At 37.6% G+C, this 21,540-nt stretch overlaps 1 protein-coding gene across 6 annotated transcripts in view; it reads right to left on the reverse strand.

The window, feature by feature from the left end:
* Nucleotides 1-21,540, reverse strand: part of ICA1L (islet cell autoantigen 1 like) — a 95,324-nt gene that overhangs the window by 35,852 nt on the left and 37,932 nt on the right. For 5 of the 6 annotated variants that reach the window (XM_031008827.3, XM_031008828.3, XM_055379418.2 and 2 more), the window contains 7 exons: nt 16,601-16,769; nt 13,432-13,504; nt 9,099-9,222; nt 7,444-7,642; nt 5,167-5,292; nt 3,654-3,752; nt 2,492-2,574 (listed from right to left, as the gene is read on the reverse strand). In XM_031008827.3, coding sequence (XP_030864687.1) covers nt 2,492-2,574; nt 3,654-3,752; nt 5,167-5,292; nt 7,444-7,642; nt 9,099-9,222; nt 13,432-13,504; nt 16,601-16,762 — 866 coding nt within the window. In that variant the 5' untranslated portion in view covers nt 16,763-16,769. Of the gene's footprint in view, nt 1-2,491; nt 2,575-3,653; nt 3,753-5,166; nt 5,293-7,443; nt 7,643-9,098; nt 9,223-12,942; nt 13,036-13,431; nt 13,505-16,600; nt 16,770-21,540 lie in introns of all 6 variants that reach the window. The other variant, XM_055379415.2, reaches the window with a different exon arrangement.

The raw sequence follows: 21,540 nt of genomic DNA on the forward strand, positions 1-21,540 counted from the left end.
AAATATCCTTAATCAATACTAATTTTGGATATTTATAGCATCTATCTGATATAATAGACAAAAAGTTAAGACAAAGAAATAGGGCCGGGTGCGGTGGCTCACGCCTGTAATCCCAGCACTTTGGGAGGCTGAGACAGGCAGATCACGAGGTCAGGAATTTGAGACCAGCCTGACCAACGTGGTGAAACCCTGTCTCTACCAAAAATACAAAAATTAGCTGGGCGTGGTGGCATGTGCCTGTAATCCCAGCTACCTAGGAGGCTGAGGCAGGAGAATCGCTTGAACCTGGGAGGTGGAGGTTGCAGTGAGCCGAGATCATGCCACTGCACTCTAGCCTGAGTGACAGGGCAAGACTCCGTCTCAAACAAAAAAAAAAAAGAAATTGAATACAGACATAGTCACTACACCTGGGGCATGACCTCACAGTTGCTAGTATTGAAAGTTGTTTTTAATAAATCTTTAAAGATACTTAAAAATCTATACAGTATTTACTTGTAAATACTACACAAATAAACCTACAGAGCAAATAAATATTCATGACCTGAAATGAAATTTTCCCTAATAGTATTATGTTTTTTTAAACAACTTTGATGGAAGAGAAGGTGAAGAGCTTGGCCATCTATTAGTTAGTTAACTTGAAAAGTAGCTCTCATAATGCTAAAGATACATGAGAAGATTTTGAATAAAACTCTTATGAAATGTGAGAATGGAAAAATTTTACTAAATTAATATAGTTCATGTAACATATGATTTTAAATGTCAATATAGGCCAGGCGTGATGGCTCACTCCTGTAATCCCAGCACTTTGGGAGGCTGAAGTGGGCAGATCACTTGAGGTCAGGAGTTCGAGACCAGCCTGGCTAACATAGTGAAACTCCATCTCTACTAAAAAATACAGAAATTAGCTGGGCTTAGTAGTGCATGCCTGTAATCCCAGCTACTCGGGAGGCTGAGGCAGGAGAATCACTTGAACCTGGGAGGGGAAGGTGGCAGTGAGCTGAGATTGTGCCACTGCACTCCAGCCTGGACAAAAAGAGTGAGACTCTGTCAAAAAAAAAAAAAAGTCAATATATAAATTCACAAATTTAATTTATAACTAGACATTTTATCAATGTTTATCTTAAAACATACATTCAAGTTAGCAAAAAAAAATTGGTTTGGATTTCCTCATAGACAAGATGGGAAAATGTCTTATACTACATTTGTGTCTTAGTTCATTTTGTGTTGCTATAAGAGAATACCTGAGACTAAGTAATTTATAAAGAAAAGAGGTTCATTTAGTTCTGCAGGTTGGGAAGTTCAAGATCATGGCCTTGGCTTCTGGCAAGGGCTTTAGTGCTGCATCATAACATGGTAGAGAAGGTCAAAGGGGAAGTGGACATGTGCCAAGAGGCAAACTCCAAGGCACGTTGGGCTTTATAACAAACCTCTCTCTCAGGATCACCTTCTACTCAACAATATATGGTTTATCACTGTTTGGCCCTTATTTCTGAGTTCGTTAATATATTGAATCTGGTTAAAATGAGAATTAAATAGCAGCTTTGAAAGAAAAACAAAGGGACAATAATATAATAAAAGGGAAACAGGGCATGAAGGATGTACACGGCAACAGCCCGTATTTTCAGGTAACCAGTCCCAGTCCTATGTGTGTTATTCTGGAAACAGATTTCTAATAGTTTATTTCACAGCTGCTGGTACCTGTCCCTTTCTTCTCTCTAGCTACCCATTTCAAGAGTCACTAGAGGTACTTGTGGCTCTTAATACAAGGCTCAGTATCCCAAATGACAGACTCTTAATCACCCCAATAGGTTTGATACTTCTGTCATGTCCTTTGACTGCTATGTTAAAAAATGGAAAAAATTTGTGTAGGATCTGGATATTAAGAAAAAAATGGAAAAATATATATAAGGCAAAACAAATTGCTAAGATCTGAATTCCTCCTCATCAAAACTCTTGTTGAAATTTGACCCCACCCTCAACGTGGCAGTATTGGGAGGTGGAGACCTAGTAGGAGGTGTTTGGGTCATTGGGGCAGATCTCTCATGAATGGTTTGGTGCCTTTTTCATGGTAATGAGTGAGTTCTCACTCTCATGAGATTGGATTAGTTCTCTCAGGAATGCTTCTGAATGGGTTGTTATACAGCCAGCACGCCCCTTGATTTTGCCTCTTCACACAGGTCTGCTTCCCCTTTGACCTTTTCTGCCATGTTATGAAGCAGCACTAAAGCCCTCACCAGAAACCAGGGCCATGCTCTTGAACTTCCCAGCCAGCAGAACCATGAGCTAAACTTTTTTACTTTATAAATTACCCTGTCTCAGGTATCCTGTTATAGCAACACAAAAGAGACTATGATACAAATGTTTAGTGTTGATTGGAAAAATGACATAGGAATAAATATTCAGTAAGAGAAGAAACAATTCTTTCCACATATATCATATGATGGTATCCAGGACTTCTATAACATGACACAGATGACTTATGCCTGCTTACTTATTGAGCTGTTCAGTAAGAAAACCACCTATTTGTTCATCTTTATTGTCTTCACTAAGCTTGCTTGGAGTGTCTTGTAGTTGCTAAGGATAAGAAAGTCAATGTTAAGTATATAGAAAGAATCTGTTTCTTCTTCTCTGCAAAGAAAATGAGAATATAAATTCTAAAGAACCATATGAAATAGGAAGTTCTGAACTAGAGAGTGAAAGATATAGGACATGTATGCTAATGTAATCTGAACTGCGCTACTGAGCTTCATACACTTGTTTCTCCTGGCTGCCTGTACAAACCACATATTGTGATGTGGGGTAGCCACAGATTAGTTTAACAGCTTAGTAATAGGCCTAAAGAAGACTTAAACTGTGTTGCTAGTCTGTATCACAATGCTCTAAATACAGCTAAAGATTTTCAATTTTGATTCTGAGCAGAAATTGGATATAAAATTTGCCTAAATACACAGTATGCCATACAGCGAAGCATTTATTATATTAAAAGTAAAAACAAAACAAAACAAAAAACAACCTAATTCAAGGGCATCTTTGGTGCTGGAAGATGCCATGTCAGAACATGACTTTAACATCCATCCTAAACCCCAGAAATATGCAAGATATGAGCCTATCATAAATACCACATCCAGCTTGAACAAACCAGCCAGCAACACTTTCAAGCTTTACTGAAAATACGGCAGAATGAATGGTAAGTTAAAAGGTACTGAAACCTGGCATAATGTTGGTTATCATGAACCGTATCCATGACATCAGTGTAAAAGTAAAACAAAGTTTTTCTCTAACTTCTAATACTGTCAGGTAGGTAATCTGGTCATTTTTAAGAGCACATGACCACTTTCCATCACTTGTTCCTCTTAAGATTTTCCTTTGCATAGCCTTTTCTTATCTCCTTTGCATTTAAATTTTCTTTTTACTTTCTCCCTCTTTTTCCCTGTCCTACTAGTATCTTGGGCCTGCCAGCAGTATTCCTATGTATTTCAGTGTTGCTGGCAACATTTGCAATTAGGAAAGTGCTGACCCTTGGCTGAAGGAAAATGTTTCTCAATGTTTTGTAAATTTTAAATTAACCTTGGTTAAAAAAAAAAAAAGTTTCAATGTTATCACCCAAATGAAGTGTTATACATCTAAACAAGAGAACATGGAACACAATGTACCTTGAGAGCTACAAAATCATACGGATGAAAGCCAATACAGGCTTCATGAATTTGGGACATCATTCGAGCTGTTTTCTCCCAGAATCCAAGCAGTGTTCTCTGCAAAAAAAAGAAAAGGTGACACTACAGTTCTGCTTCCCCTCCATGATTTTTTAAGTGCTATATTTCCTTACTAGTTTAGTAGATAAACAGTTGCCAAAAAATAAGAAGCAGGAACTAAATTCAATTTTCCAAGTTTAGGGAACCATAAAGCACTGCAAATAGTACTTGTGCAAAAGAATCGGCATCTGTGTCTGCACGTGTGAGAGTTAACTGTATAAACAGCACAGGAATGCACACTGGAGCCACCCAGAGAGTGACTGCAGCTAAGAGAATGAAAACTTAGGGATCAGAACATCTGAGATATCAAAAAGGGAAATGTTAAAAGCACAAAAATACCAATCTCCGTTAAAGGAGGAAAATATGTGTAATCTTTATGTTGATGGGAATATATAAAACTTTTTAATTGGAGAAAAATTACATTTACCACTAAATCTGGCCTTTCATCTAGAGTTCAAGAAAGATTTGCCAAAAAATGTGTTCTCAAGCTAACTCGAGTAATTGGACATTTTTCTTGCTGCTTCAAGGTTCCTGATTAAAGTGAGGAGGATGAATGGAGAGAATAAAGGAAAACTGAACTCATAGCTATTGTGTTTCAGGCAAGATGCTAAACAGATATCACACACTGTTACAAGTGCATCCTTTCTCCATTCCTGAATCCCACAGTACTGAACTGAAATAGGCAGACTCCCTAAAAGCAGGAGTGAATGTCCATTTCCTGTAGTTTATTACTCTTTTCTTATGTAAGTACAGTTTATTCAATTTTTTCAATTTAAAAATATATGTAAAAATCAATAACTGCTACTTATTAATATCTAACTTATTCATTGTGTGTTACTTATATGTGATTTGTGGCACTATAAGCACAAGTGAGACTTCTGAGGTTAAAGTGGTATGGGATGGCAACTTGACAGAATGAAAAGAATATATAACTTAGAAATAGAAAACTTTGGTTTCTGAGCCAACATTGCCGTTCACTTTAATTCTCATAGGTGTCACTTTCCTCATCCATAAAATGACAGAAAAGGTTTTAAACTTTTGGGGGCACAGAATCTTTGCTTCAGATGAAATTGTATGTAGAACTTCAAACCCAGAAGTGGAACAGCTCTGGTTAAACCAGGGCAAATGGGCCTTAAATTTTGCCTCTTCAACATTCCCCTCTTCAACCTCAAATGGTCCCTAAGTGTCTCTCTCTCCTTTGACACCAAAGAGAAGAGCTACAGAAGTAGACAGTCTCTAAGGTGTTTTTCAGAACTTTTTGACTCTCTGACTTTCATAACCTCAATAAAGCAATTATAGCAAAGTCAAAGGAATCTAATCATACATAAATTTTTACATCCTTTAGACAACTTTTAAAAAGAAATCTCACCACTCATCTTTACTGCAAGGATATGCTGACCATGGAGGTGGGTACCTGGTAGGTAGTGAGCGAATGAGATAGCATATTGCAGCGACTAGCTCCAAGTAAATCCACTTTCTGACAAACATCCATCTTTAACTTGTCAAAAGAAGCTTTGCTATTTCTCACTTGCATCTGTACCTGCAATAAAAATGCTAATTTTTATTACAGATATATAGTATAAATATAGTATGTTATTACAGACATAAATATAGTATACAGGTTCATAATAATTTTCAGAAATAAATTATAATAAAGACTAATTTCTTTTCCCTGTATCATTAATATTTCATGAGTAATGATGAAGATTTTGCTACTGTTAGTAATTGTAGGAGATTCTTTCCAGAAGATATCTTTATGCTGAGAAAGTATGAGATAATAGATGGAAAGCAAATAGTTTTTTAAAAAGTATTCCAAATAAAAAGAAACATCTAAAACTATTCATGGATAGCACTTAGCTAAGAGCAGAAGAATAAATGGAAAGGGGATCTCGTTAAAGCACTGAGAAACATTAATAATATTTCTGAATCATGCAGATATTTATAAATTCCAGTAGAGGCCTATTATAGTTCTTGAATAAATGGTGAGTCATGCCATCAGGTAGTGTGAATACTCAACCTTTTAATATATTAATTTATTCAACAAATATAAGGTACCTATTATATGCAAGGCATTGTTCTAGGCACTGAGATATTGTGGTGAACAAAACAATGTTCTTCCCCACCATCCTTGGGTAGGGAGGCACAGGAAAAGAAAGAAGTAAATAAATATATAGTTGCAAAGGTAGCAAATAAGTAAACAGAAATGAGTGAATGACGACATGGAAGTCCTTGGTGAGATCATGCATGATGTTTGAACTGGGACAGAAAGATGATGAGCAGGCTACGCTAAGACCCTGGGGAGAGCATTCCAGAACTAGGGACAAGCAAGGACAAAGGTCCTGAGAGTGGGAGGGGGTGAAGACCTTATCATGTTAGAACAACAAGAAGCAAGGAGGTAGAGCACATTCTTCCTGGAGTGTAGGAAGCAAGTACAACGTGGTTGTGGAGGGACCAGGGGTCAGGCCATGCAGGGTTTTTAGGGTCCAGATAGGGACTTGGATTGTATTTGATGTGGTTTGGCTGTTTCCCTGCCCAGATCTCATCTTGAATTCCCACACGTTATGGGAGGGACCCAGTGAGAGATAACTGAATCATGGGGGCAGGTCTTTCCCATGCTGTTCTTGTGATAGTGAATAAGTCTCACGAGATCTGATGGTTTTAAAAGGGAGAGTTTCCCTACACAAGCTCTTTTTGCCTGCCACCATCCATGTAAGATATGACTTGTTCCTCCTTGCCTTCTACGATGATTGTGAGGCCTCCCCAGCCACGTGGAACTGTAAGTCCATTAAATCTCTTTATCTTCCCAGTCTTGGGTATGTCTTTATCAGCAGCATGAAAATAGACTAATACATTATTCTTTTAAAAATTGAGGTGAAAGTTGCATAACATACAATTAGCAATTTTAAAGTGTTCAATTAAGTGGCATTTAGTGCATTCGCAATGTTGTTCAATCACTCCCTTGGACTGTATTCTCACTGTCAAAGATTGTAAAAGGGATGGAATACGAGGTTGTTGTGGCCTGAGGCCATGTATTCACCTACTTCATAGGGCTGTTGTGTGTAATCAATGAGGCAAACCACTTCATAGCTGGCCCAGAGTCAGTCTCCATCAGTATTAAATATTATGATTTCTATTATGGGTTCTCTATTTATGAAATGAATGATAAAATGAATTTTGTTATTTATGTATAGTATAATTAGGGGCTATAATTTATAATAAGGAGTTTATTTAGCAAAAACATATGTTCATACATAGTTGCTTAGGAAGTCTGTGGCCAAACTTTGTATTGTGACAGAATAAAAATTTTGATAAACTTCATATTTCCTTATAATTAACAATCATTTTACATGAATTTTTACTTAAATTCCTTTTGTCCCTCTGTAATAAACTATTTTCTTCCTGCAAACGAATCTCAAAAGTCCAAGCAAGCAACATTTAAGAAATAATTTAGATCTATCATGAGACAGATTAAAAAATTAATAAAAAAGGTAGATGGTGTGAAGATGCCACTCCAGGAGTAAAAATAAAAGTGTGACAAACTTTTGTTCTTCAACTACAGTCTCCAAGCAACCAAGAATGTATAATGAAACATATATTTACCAAAAAACATCTGAAATTTTATTATCTTAATTATTCTGTGGCAGTTTCATATTTCATACACCAAGAAAAGGAAAGGGATACGTTTTCGTACTTTTCTAAACTTTTCCATTTGCTTTAAGGTGTCTGGGTCCAGCTCTTGGGATACATCTTTCATCCACAGCAGAGCTCCTCTGTATTCTGTGCGTGCCTGCTCCATCCGATTAATTGTCATCAAGGTATCAGATACTGCCCTTTGACTGAATGTTGCTACTTCTTGCTTCAGACGAGACAGAGGAGTACACAGGGCCAATCTAATGGCAGAGAGGTAAAAATCAGAGGGTTGAACACATCATAAGTAAAACAAAACAAAGGTTTAAACCAATGAAAAAGCATATTTGCTAACAAGATGAATCTACAAGTAAAAAATTATTCAGTTCCCTAAGGAGATTTTGAAAGCAAATAAGGATCATATAGCCAACTCTGAATTATCAATAAAGATGTGTTGGCCGGGCGCGGTGGCTGACGCTTGTAATCCCAGCACTTTGGGAGGCCAAGGTGGGCCGATCGCCTGAGGTCAGGAGTTTGAGACCAGCCTGGCCAACACGGCGAAACCCTGTCTCTACTAAAAATGCAAAAAATTAGCCGGGTGTGATGGTGGGTTCCTGTAATCCCAGCTACTCGGGAGGCTGAGGTAGGAGAATCTCTTGAACCCGGGAGGTGGAGGTTGCAGCAAGCCGAGATGGCGCCACTGCACTCCAGCCTGGGCAACAGAGCGAAACTCCATCTCAAAAAAAAAAAAGTGTCTACACCTCCTCCCTTGTTACTTTAGGAAATATGTCATTTTTGCAATACTTTGGATGTTATTCCATGTATAAATAACCTGCCAAGTAAATCTGCAATTTAGAAAACAGTTCTGAGGGGAACAGAGAACCTGCATTCATAAAGCATAATCCAATTAACAGAAAGCCTTTCATTTGACAAGTTCAGGGAAAACCTGGGTTTTGCTAGCAGAACTAATGAGTATGGAGTTCTTAGCAGCTGAGGATGAGGACAAGATAACAAGTATTTAAGAAACACAGATTAAATCCAATTCCTCCTTTTTGCTTAGTGACCATTGGAGGGCCCTGTACTTAGTACCTCCACATCACTTCCTTCAAGATAGACTTTTGCACTGATGTGATGTTTCAGAATAAAGCTATATAAACTGGACACCATCATTATAGGTCTGATAAGGACTGTTTTATTCTTCTTAAATGCAAAAGATTTGGGCTAGGTTTAGTAATTACTGGAGATTCTTTGCAGTAGGTATCATTATATTAGAAACTGAAATAATAACTGGAAAGTATGTAATTAAGAAGAAAAAATTTCTTCTACTTAAAAAGTACCACTATATTTATAGTATAGTATCAAAAAGTGAAATTGGAAATACACATTTTTAAGATGTTAGTCATTCTGTGACTGTTACATTAAACCAGTTGAGAAATATAACTGATACTTGTCTGATTTTAGGGGAAATAAAAGAAATATAAATACAGGCCTAAAGGTTATTTCTAGAAATTAAGCAACCAAGAACATCAATCATTAAATAATTATTTTGAATACAAAATTAGTAATTAAGAATTAGGTGTCACAACATAACTGTGATATATTTCTCTTTAACCCTTTATTAGAATGAACAGTGACCTTTACAAATATGCAAATTTAAGTACATATGTCAAAACTGTCAGATTGACTACAGATTCAAGATAATGAACAACCATGGTAAACCTTTGCTTGGCTGAAGAACAAAGTGCCTTGCCAGTGGCATCCATCATTTTGCCAGCTTGAGTTCCATCCCGTTCTGCTTGAAACTTTAAAAAGAGCCCTAGCTCATTTTCTTCCTCTGATATAACTAGGAAAAAAATTACAGTGTAGTTAATTGTTTCCTTTCATCATTTGTTTAAAACATACACACAACTAAAAATCTCACAGCAATAACTCTCTATACAAGATTTACTTAGGGGAAGAAGAAGAGAGACTTATTTTTTAAATGCAATTCCTGGGCTCCATTTCCAGAGACTCTACTTTCCATAGGTCTAGGGAATCTGGCTTCTTATCAGCACTCCAGATGGTTTCGACACAGTGAATCCATGGACCTCGCTTTGAGAAGGACTGATTTTTAGTGACAAAAATCCCTCAAAACTACAAAATAAAGCCATAAATGATGCATTTTCAAATGTGCAGAGATGTATTTTAGGATCATTGCCTCTTACAAAGTATTTGTTCCCTATTTAAACTTGTTAATTTATTCTTGACTCCCTCCTGGCTTCAGTTTCCTATGCTCGGTATCGCAGACTCACAGATGTCCACAGTTCTGCTCCAGCAACCCTAAAAACTGTCATCTAGTGCACTGCTGCTCAAAGTGTAGGCCATGGACCAGTATTGGTCCAGAATCCTCTGTTACCAAGCTGTGACAAGCGAAGAAGTAAGGAAACTGACAATAACTGTGTAGAGACTTTGAGCATTTTATATTTGTCAAATCTAATAAAGTGAGCTTATAATACATTTTTCACGTATTTTATTTCATTTTTCTAAAAGTTATTTTTTTAAAAGATGGGATCTTGCTTTGACGCCCAGCCTGGAGTGCAGTGGCTTGATCATAGCTCACTGCAACCTCGAATTCCTGGGCTCAAGTGATCCTCCTGCCTCAGCCTCCTGAGTAGCTCAGACTACAGGCATGAGCCACAGTGGTTGGCTAATTTTTAAAAAATTATTTTAGAGGCAGGGTCTCACTATGTTGACCACGCTGGTCTCAAACTCCTAGCCTCAAGCCATCTTCCCACCTTAGTTTCCCAAAGCACTGGAATTACAGGCAGGCACGAGTCACAGTGCTCAGCTAAAAATTCATTTTTACTGAATTTTACAAAGGTATCAGTTGTTTACAACAGATTGAAAGCAAACCATGAAACAAAAAAAGGTCCTTCACCACAATTTAAGAAACGCTGATCTAGTGTAAGCTGATCCTGTAACCACAATAAGACTAATAAGGGGGAAAGCCCACAGTGCTCCAATTATAAGCTTAAAGTAAATAAACAACAACAAATGTCATGCCTAATTTCATCCCACTTCACTGATAGAAAAAATCAAAGTTAAAACTGAAAGGGAAGTGTGTGGCTACTTGTGGGGCAGCAACAGAACTCAGGCCTCCTCATGCTGCCTCCCCACTACCCCTGTCCCCGCTGCCATGCCTACAAGGGTGACCCAAGGAGACCACAATGGTGTAATGAGGAAGGTGTCTACACAGTCTGTAGTCTCATCTCTAATAAAACCATGAGCAACTGACCTGATCCAGAGCAGATGGGGTTTGGGGAGTCATGCTAATTTAATGCTGATTACTTGAGAGATGTACAGTTTACACATTATTTGAATCAGAACTTCATAAAATATACCTCAATTAAAACTACTAGAAAATATTCATTTGGGTATGGTGGTTCAGAAAGCACTTTGAGTACTTGGAATACTTCATTATCAAGTATCAACTGAACATAAATGATCACTGAAGCTTACCTTTATCATTGCAGAAAGAGCAGTCAATGAGGCTGAGTCTGTGCTGCTTCTATGTTGAGACCTGCCTGCCAAAATCTACAGAGACCCCTCCCTGACGTGTTCTCCCCCGAGTCAAGAGATTCCCATAAAGTTATGGTGCTGGACTAACCTACTGCATTTGTCTGATGTTACTCCCAACAGATGTATTAATACAGTCGTCTTCAAGAAATCACATATTTATACACAATCTTGAAGCGAAAATACACAATTAAATCTATATGTGTTTCCCTTCCTTATTCTGAAATGCTCCACCAGAGTGCTAAAAGATCTAGTGATTTCAGGGTATATAAACTTGCTGATTTTCTTCACATTTTCATTTCTGTCACAGGACTCACTTGGTCCAGTGATTGTGATATATTTTACCAAGCAGTAAAAGGCCATAAGGTCGTTAGTAATCTGACCCCAAATTTCCTTTGTTCCTTTATCCTCCCATTAGTTTCAATGACAGACTCTTCTGCCTATGCAGGCTGTTCTCATTCTTTAAGCTCTTTAAACTCCAAGTCTCTTCTCTACATGTTCAACTTCTATAAATCCTTTAAGTTTTACCTCAATTCCTGTCTATGGAATTGCCTTTGCCAATTACTCTAATCCAGTTATTTTTCATTCCTAGGAATTCAGAGTTATGTCTCTATCATTCTTCTGAACTCAATTACATACTACTTACATTGTCTTTTTGTGCAAAAAGTTGTTTCTCCAACTACTTCCTTGGGAAAAGCACATGGCAGGTAGTCAAAAAAATACTTGAATAATCATGCTTTATTGGATTTATTTCTTTAATGGGACAATGTATAAGCTTTGATTATAAAGTGATGAGATTAATTTACATAGCTACATGAGAAAAATTATTGATTCATTGAAATCAAATATTTATCGAGTACTGACTGCATGCTAAACATTGTTTCTAGACTGCGGACACAGAAATAAAACAGAAAAATTCTGTCCTGGCGAGGTGCAGTGGCTCACACCTGTAATCCCAACACTTTGGGAGGCTGAGGCGGGTGGATCACGAGGATAGGAGTTCAAGACCAACCTGGCCAAGATGGTGAAACCCCGTCTCTACTAAAAATACAAAAATTAGCCAGGCATGGTGGCAGGTGCCTGTAATCCCAGCTACTTGGGAGGCTGAGGCAGAGAATTGCTTGAACCTGGGAGGCGGGGGTTGCAGTGAGCCAAGATCACGCCACTGCACTCTAGCCTGGGCGACAGGGTGAGACTCCACCTCAAAAAAAAAAAAAAATTCTGTCCTTGAGGGCATATTCTAGCGGTGGGAAGAAAAACAATGGACAAAATATATAGAATGTTGAATATTATTAACTGGACAGGGAGTTTTGAGGGAAAGGGGTATTGTGTTGTATTTTTTGTACCCTCTGAGGGCAGAGAGTATTGCATTTTAGATATGCAGTTCAGGGAAGGCCTCATTTAAAAAGATGACATTTGACCAAATACCCAAAGGAAGTTAGGGATTCTACTATGCAGATATGCCTACTATGTAAGATATTAATATGGCTAAAGAGGAGAAGCTTTTAGGAGGTGTGATTAGAGAGGTAGCCATGTCCAGCAGGCCCACTGTAATTAAAAAAGGAGAAGAGATCCAAAGATTGAGTTTTAACCCGAACAAGTCCAGGAGAGAAGAGAATCAGCAAAGGCAGGATGCCAAGAAAGAGTGACCAGGAGGAGGAAAACCAGGAAAGCCAAGTGAAGAAAGTGTATCAAGGAATAGGAAATAATAAATGTGTTAAATAATGTGATAAGCCAGATTTAGAAGGAGTTGGTTAATCATGACCTTGACAAGAGAAATTTGGTGGAGTGATGGGGATGAAAACTTGACTGGAGTGAGTACAAGAGAAATTGGAAGGAAAGGAACAGAGATCATGAATACAGACAATTACATCACATTTTTCTGTAAAGAGCAGCAGAGGAATGGAATTTAACTGCAAGGGCAAGTGGGAGTCAAGAAAGAGAGGTTTAAGTGATGGAAACAAATCCATTTCAGATGCTGCGCAGGCCCGGGCATGGTGACTCACACCTGTAATCCCAGCACTTTGGGAGGTCGAGGCAGGAGGATCACTTGAGGCCAGGAGTTTGAAACCAGTCTGGGCAGCATACAGCAAACCTGTGTCTATAAAAAAATACAAAAATTAGCCAGGTATGGTGGCACACGCCTGTAATCCCAGCTACTTGGTAGGCTGAGGTGGGAGGATCACTTGAGCCCAGGTGGTGGAGACTGTAGTGAGCTGTGATTGCACCACTGCACTCTAACCTGGGTGACAGAGAAAGACCCTGTCTCAAAGAAAAAAAAGAATATCAGCAAAAAATAAACCTGGGTCAGAGGATTTGATTAACTGAGGAAAGAAGAGAGAATACTGGGGCCTTTGAGAACAGGTAACTGTAAATATTCATATTTTGTCATAAGAAGCTATTCACAAAATTATTTTTACATTAAATATTTCATTTAAAAAAATGCTAATATTTATTTTAAATGGGAATTATCAGATAGATAGCTATGATTTCATACCATTGAGTCTTAGCTGGTATTTCTCGATTATCTTCAGAAGTTCAGTGCATGTCTCTTGAACGGAGTGAAAAACCTTGAGATACAAATTTTATTAGGACAATTTAAAGAACCATAAACAAATATATGTTATAAGCACTCCAAAAGCATAACATTTTCTTATAAGTATTATGTCTGTTTTAAAAACATTATGTCTATTTTTCTTGGCTATGACATGCTTCAGTTTTGGTTTTACTTCCGATGTAGAAAGCACACTCCCCCATGAGAGCTGGAAAAAAATGATGATAAATATATGGGAGCAAACAAAAAATTAAAACTGAAGAGTTTGTCCTCATCTCAGCTCCTGTCCTCATCTCAGCTCCAAACTATCTAAATAACAACAACATAAATCTAATATAAACTGCATCAAATATTGCCAACCACAGATGAGAGTGTAGATAACCTTACAAAGTATTAACTCGAAGTCTGGCTTTTCTCTCATACTGGTCTAAACAAAACAGATTAGTGAATTTACTATAAAAATTAAATAATGTATTATAACATCAAATATAAATTATTTTTATATTCCTTTTTTAGAATTTTCTATAGATATTAATTCTCTCGTTACTACTGCTGCTAATTGCTAACAGAAAAGAAATAAAATATCCAGTAGACTCTCATTTCAAAATTAAGCACGTGAAAATTTGAGATGAGGCCACACTATATACATGACATAACTCTTCACACACATTAATAAATGTAGGTGTTCCCAGATAAACAAGCAAGCATAAGTTTTACAGTACAGATACAATGAGGACTTTTTTTTTGAGATGGAGTCTCACTCTGTCACCCAGGCTGGAGTGCAGTGGTGCAATCTCGGCTCACTGCAACTTCTGCTGCCTGGGTTAAGCGATTATTCTGGCTCAACCTCCTGAGTAGCTGGGATTACAGATGCCCATTACCGTGCCTGGCTAATTTTTGTATTTTTAGTAGAGATGGGGTTTCACCATCTTGGCCAGGCTGGTCTTGAACTCCTGACCTTGTGATCCACCTGCCTCAGCCTCCCAAAGTTCTGGGATTACAGATTTTTTTTTTTTTTTTTTTTTTTTTTTAGCAAGGGCTGTCTTTTCAGAATCTACACTAAATAATTTTTATGTGACTTAGTTCAAGAAGACCTTGGTACTGCTATATAATATTAAGCCCTAACCCTTTTATTGTCAGATGCCTAATATCATCAAGAAGCCTGAACATTCTACCTGTGGAGCAGTTTTTATTATTATTTTGATGTTTGATCAAACCTAAAGAAGATTGATAATAAACACTAAAATCTTAAAAGGAGGAGCAGGCATCAATTTTCCTTATGAGTTTAGACATGTTTGAAGTGCATTTGGTATCTGGATTTGGCAATTGTAAAATCTGTTTTAAATGCATATGGAAGAAGATTAGAAAAGAATGCAAAAGGCTGGGCTCGGTGGCTCACGCCTGTAATTCCAGCACTTTGGGAGGCTGAGACGGGTGGATCGCCTGAGGTCAGGAGTTTGAGACCAGCCTGGCCAGCATGCTGAAACCCTGTCTCTACTAAAAATACAAAAATTAGCCAGCCATGGTGGCAGGCTCCTGTAATCCCAGCTATTCGGAAGCTGAGGCAGGAGAATCGCTTGAACCCGGGAGGCGGAGGTTGCAGTGAGCCAAGATCGTGCCACTGCACTCCAGCCTGGGCAACAGAGTGAGACTCCAACTCAAAAAAAAAAAATATACAGAAAAGATAGTTCTACTAAGATGAAGTGACTATGCTTGATTATTTTTTCCATAGATCTTTGCAAGGTTTACGTACTATTTTTATAATAAAACTGTTTCTCATTCTTAAAAAATAGTACAAATGTGGGAGAAAGTTCTTGCTTGATTCCAAATATTCATCTAATGGCCAGATTTACACTGAATATAAAACATGTCACCCACAGATGACCTAACAATGTAAAACAATACCAAAACCTCATATATTCCCACTTCTATGGGAATATATCTGGAACAAGTTCCTGTTGCGTTAAAACATACAACACCAATAATAATAAAGTCTTCATTTTTACACATTTGTCATTGAATCCTAGAAATACTTTTCAACACAAATAGTAAAAGCTCGTTAAATTTTTATCTATTTCCATATTTGTTTTGGCAATGAGGTAAGTTTACTTTTTGCAGGATGAAAATACTTGATCAAAACCAGTTTAATTAGACTCATATTTTTGAGAATCCCACCATAATGATTATATTCCAAGCATAACAGAATCCCTGCTTAGAAATATTTGTTAAGAGTTAGCTTTAATTAGTATATATATGTTGAGTTAGTAAATCTGCATTTAAAAATTCAGACTTGGGCTGGGCACGGTGGCTTACCTGAGGTCAGCAGTTCGAGACCAGCCTGGCCAACATGGAGAAACCCTGTCTCTACTAAAAATAAAAAATTAGCTGGGAATGGTGGTACATGCCTGTAATCCCAGCTACTCAGGGGGCTAAGGCAGGAGAATCCCTTGAACCTAGAAGGCAGAGATTGTGGTGAGCCAAGATCGCCTCATTGCACTCCAGCCTGGGCAACCAGAGCGAAACTCCATCCAAAAAAAAAAAAAAAAATCAGACTTTTTAATTCATTTATATTACACTCTTCTCTATTAGCTTAATTACTTTAAACCATTTATTGGTTTAAAATTGTTTCATGGCAATTATTTAAAATAAAAAACAGCCAAAAAAGGCATTAGGAAATATTTCAATAACTCTATCTTTTAATAAAATAGAAACAATAACTATTATCTTCATTTGCTATTTGATTTTAATTATTTCAGTGAGGTATAAGACTTCACATCAAAGTACTACAAAATAGTATGACTTGATATATAATGAGTATATGGTCTCAACTGGGAATGTAATTAAGACTTAGCTTGAAAACTATGCGTGCCAGAGAAACTACTTTATTCATATTTTATCTAAGTTAGTGAATACCAATTTTGCAAATTTTCAGTTTGTGAGAGCCGTGACCTCCTATTCAGAGCTCTGATTGACAGATGGATACAATTAAACATTCTATTATCAAATTTGCATTTATCCCCATAAACTCTCCAGTGTGAAAACCTGTTGCAGTTCCCCTTGGAGCCCCAAATAATGGCTGGTTATATGCAATACATAGAATGCTCAAATTTACCTCAAGTTTAGCATCCAGTTCAGCATCAGACGCCACCAGGTGCTCATCCTCTTTTTTTCCTGTTGCTTTGATAAAGACCTGTTTAGTTTTCCAGTATTTCTTTTGCATTCTGCTGACTACTGACTGATTATCTTCTGGTCTGGGTTGCCCAAAGGAATCCATGGAGTGACTACAATGAACAGACTAAAATTAAACTTCTTTTAAAAATTCTCAATAATAGGCTGGGCACGGTGGCTCACGCCTGTAATTCCAGAACTTTGGGAGGCTGAGGCGAGCGGATCACGGAGTCAGGAGATCGAGACCATCCTGGCTAACACGGTGAAACCCTGTCTCTACTAAAAATACAAAAAAAAATTAGCCGGGCATGCTGGCAGGCGCCTGTAGTCCCAGCTACTCCGGAGGCTGAGGCAGAGAATGGCGTGAACCCTGGAGGCGGAGCTTGCGGTGAGCCGAGATCGCGCCACTGCACTCCAGCCTGGGAGACAAAGCGAAACTCCGTCTCAAAAACAAAAACAAAAAACAAACAAACAAAAAAAACAAAAAACAAACAAAAAAACTCAATAAATATGTTTAGCTAGCCAATATTTAATCTGACAAATGGAAAAAAGGTACTAAATGTAATTTTTTTTTAGAGTCAGGGTCTCGTTCCATCGCTCATGCTGGAGTGTAGTGGTGCAATCATAGTTCAGAATAATGTGGGCTCAAGCAATCTCCTGCCTCAGCCTCATGCAGCACTGGGATTACAGGTGCGAACTACCACATCTGGCCCCTAATATTAATGTTCTCAGTCAGACATGCTAATGCTTGCTTTATATGGTCTAAATGTATGCTATAATTTCAACTTGCACAAGAAACAGGCAAAAGATTAATTATATTTATATTAATTTTAGTTAGATGACAAAGGTAATAAAACTTAAGATTTTGCAGTTATGTCTAGAAAAAATTATATTTTATTTGATATCTATTTATAGATGTTTATTACTTTCTAAGTTTTGCTTTTGTAATAAAACTGCAAAATAAACTTGTACATATATCTTTACATACTAGTATCAGTTCCTTAGGAAAATTCCTATAGTTATAATCGCTATGTCAAACATCCATTTAATATTTTCAGATATGCAAAGATTCCAACACATACTCTTTAAAAATCACTCAAATATTTTAATGTCCAATAAATCAACACAAAGTCCTTAAGTATAAGGGAAGATATGTTATAAAAGAAATACAGATGGACATTGTAAACTGTAAACATAAAAATTAACATATGCCAGGTGCAGTGGCTCACGCCTGTAATCCCAACACTTTGGGAGGCCGAGGTGGGCGGATGCCGAGGTGAGTGGATCATGAGGTCAGGAGATCAAGACCATCCTGGCCAACATAGTGAAACCCTGTCTCTACTAAAATACAAAAAATTAGCTGGGCATGGTGGCACGCGCCTGTAATCCCAGCTACTCAGGAGGCTGAGGCAGGAGAATCACTTGAACCCAGGAGGCGGAGGTTGCAGTGAGCCAAGATCACGCCACTGCACTCCAGCCTGACGATAGAGCGAGACTCCGTCTCAAAAAAAATAAAAAATAAAAAATAACCTCCATGAAGTTATTCTTAACAAGGTTAACATGGCTATATAAGGAAATGCAAAGTGAAAAGTATTTCTTTAAGGATATGTAAAAAGAATAAATACTAATAACATTTTGGATCTAAAGCCCAAATTATTCCAACAAACTGTAAGAGTAGGAACAAAAGGGAAATACTAAAGTATGTGACTCATTTGTTATTTCCAGGCACATCGATAGATGCTATTGTATTTTTCATGTTAGTAAAGAAATAGAGGTTCACTTTCTTTTAATTTGAAGTAATTACTAATTAAATAAAAATAGAATGTCTAATTTCCAAATTACTAGGGGTGAAACAAAAGAGCCAGAAAAACTAGCAAAAGCAAAAGACCGAGTGGGAAAAACAAGAGTAAGGCATGTAACACACAGTACAAAACAAGAAGATGGAAGAAGAACAATTATATTATTTAGTATAATAGATGCAAACTTCTTTTTAAATACAAAGAATCTCGAATCATAAAAAAACAAAAATCGAAATCCAACTATATGCTATTTGAGATCTACCTAAAACAAAAGGACACAGAAAGATAAAAATAAAGATATGAGTTAAGATATACCAGGTAAATAGAAACAAAATGAAATTAGAATAGCTATATTAATATCAGACAAAGTAGATTTAAATAAAAAGCATAAAATAGAACAAGGACAAGCTGTAAAGTCCACAAAGTGGCCAATTTTCCAGATAGCCTCTGGATTATTATCCTTTGGATATCCTCCCATATTCCTGGGCAGTATATATTAGTCACCATTTAATTGCCAAACCTCTTAATATGTTATCCTGAATAATTTCTCTGGACATAATTTGGAATAGAGAGGGAATTTAATTTGGGTACCTAGGGAGCATGGATTTGATATAAGCATTATACTGTCCTGACACATCAAGCGTCTTGAGAGAAACTTAGTTTTTCTTTCCCATCCAGTTTCTTTCTGCTTTTGGTTGCTCTCAACTGCTTTCAGTCCTCCTCCTCCTTCCCTCCACTCCCAACTTTATAATTATCAGCAGTCCAACCATATGACAAACTGTTAATCTCTTCTACTAAACTGACTGCAGGTTTAGGCTCAATTAGAAGAACAAAATACTAGGGAGTATCAGGAGAGAATACTTCTCCCTACATCAACTTCCATGTTGATGTAGCTCAAACAATATACTCCTGTCCTTGCAACCACTCCATATCTCTTTGGGAGAGAAAGAGTAACATCTGATTGGACAGCAAAAAACTAGACTCCTCCATTTCTGGAAACTATCTTGCCTGCAGAGGGCACACGTTCCCTGGCAAAGGGAGAAAGTGACTGGGAGGATAAATCTGCAAAAGGTGAGATTTGCACTTTTGTGGTTTTTATGACCAAGGGCACTGCTAAATCTGCTTGCCACTGGGGGTAGGTTAGGCAGGAAGCCAAGTCTTACTGGCTTGACATATCTGATAACAGAGTTCAAGGCTGGCAGAACTATCAGATATTTAGGAGGGATTTCATAAAAGGGAGGGAGCCAAAGAGGAGGAAACCCCAAAATTTGTGTATAAAGTCCTCCCAAGACCTGTGCTAATCACTAAACGAATCATGAGGCAAGGGAGGGAAACCCAGGAATCGTGGCAGAAAATCAGCCATTGAAAGAGGAAATAACTAAGTGAAGATTTCAGCACTACCACTCCAGAGGAGACAGTTTGGAGTCTGAGTTCAGTCAAGTTAACTGGCTTCTAGAATAAAAATTCTTTTTCAGAGAAGCAAAACAGAATCCAGAATCTCTCAAATGCATCATTCAAAATCCCAAGTATCCAATCAAAAAACACTAGACATACAAAGAAATAGGAACATGTGACCCATACTCCAGTGGGGAAAGGGCAGTCAATAAAAACAGACTCCAGAGATTTCCCAGATATGGGAGGCTGAGGCAGGAAAATCGCTTGAACCCAGGAGGCGGAGGTTGCAGTGAGCCACTGCACTCCAGCCTGGTCGACAGAGTGAGACTCTGTCACACACACACACAAAAAAAGATTTCCCAGATACTGCAATTATGAGATAATTATTAAACCAACTATTATTAACATATACACAGACTTAAAGTAGGATGTATGCACAATAAATGAACACACTGAAAATATTAGAAAACAAGTAAAACTCAAACTTTCCAGTTACAAAGTTCAGTAACTGTAATTTAAAATTCACTGCAGCTGGGTGTGGAGGATCACACCTGTAATCCCAGCATTTTGGGAGGCTGATACAAGAGGATCTCTTGAGCTCTGAAGTTTGAGGTTACAGTGAGCTATGATTATGCCACTGCACTACTGCCTGGGTGACAGACTGTGTGACAGACTGCCTCTTAAACAAATAATAATAACTGGACAAGATTAAGAGCAAACTGAAGAAGGCAGAAGTAAAAAGTTCTTCTTACCAAAAATTACCAATCTAAAAACTGGGGCAAGGGGTGGGAGGAGGAAGGAGGAGAACCCAAAGAAGAGATAGAATGGGATAGAAAAATATTCAAAGAAATAAAACATCCCCAAATTTGTGAATGACATTAATTTACAGATCCAATAAGCTAAATGACAAACCCCACGCAGGATAATACAAAGAAAACACAAATAGACACATCACAGACAAACTGCTTAAATCTATATAGGGAAAAAAAAAAGATAGCAAAGAAAACCTATCTTGAAAGCAACAGAGAAAAATGGCATATTACACACAAGGTAACAAAAATACAAACAGGTCAGTTCTCAATAAAAACAAAAAAAAGACTAAATGGAAGGATATATTTAAGGTACTGAGAGGAGAAAAACCTGTTGACCCCTAATTCCACATCTATTGAAACTGTCCTTTTAAAAATGAAAGTAGTGGGAGCACAGTGGCTCAGGCCTGTAATCCCAGGACTTTGGGAGGCTGTGGGGGAGGATCACTGGCGCCCAGGAGCTCAAGACCAGTCTGGCCAAGATGGCAAGACTCCATATCTACAAAAAAATAAAAGAAACATTAGCCATGTATTGTGGTGTGAGCCTTTAGTTCCAGCTACTCAGGAGGCTGAGGCAGAAGGATTGCTTCATCCCAGGAGTTTGAGGCTGCAGTGAACTATAATCACACCACTGCACTCCAGCCTGGGCGACAGAGTGACAGTCTGTCTCTAAAAAAATAAAAAATTAAAAAATAAAAAGAAGGAAAGCAAAATAAAGATATTTTCAAATAAAGCTCTGAGAGACTACCTGATCAGATCTGGAGACTTTCAGAAATGCTAACATTACAGATGTTATGTATATCACAGCTGAACATATTAAAAAATATGGTATATATACTCAGTGGAATACTATTCAGCCTTTAAAAAGAAAGAAATCCTGT

Source organism: Gorilla gorilla, chromosome 11, assembly GCF_029281585.2.
Source record: "Gorilla gorilla gorilla isolate KB3781 chromosome 11, NHGRI_mGorGor1-v2.1_pri, whole genome shotgun sequence".
NCBI lineage: Eukaryota > Metazoa > Chordata > Mammalia > Primates > Hominidae > Gorilla > Gorilla gorilla.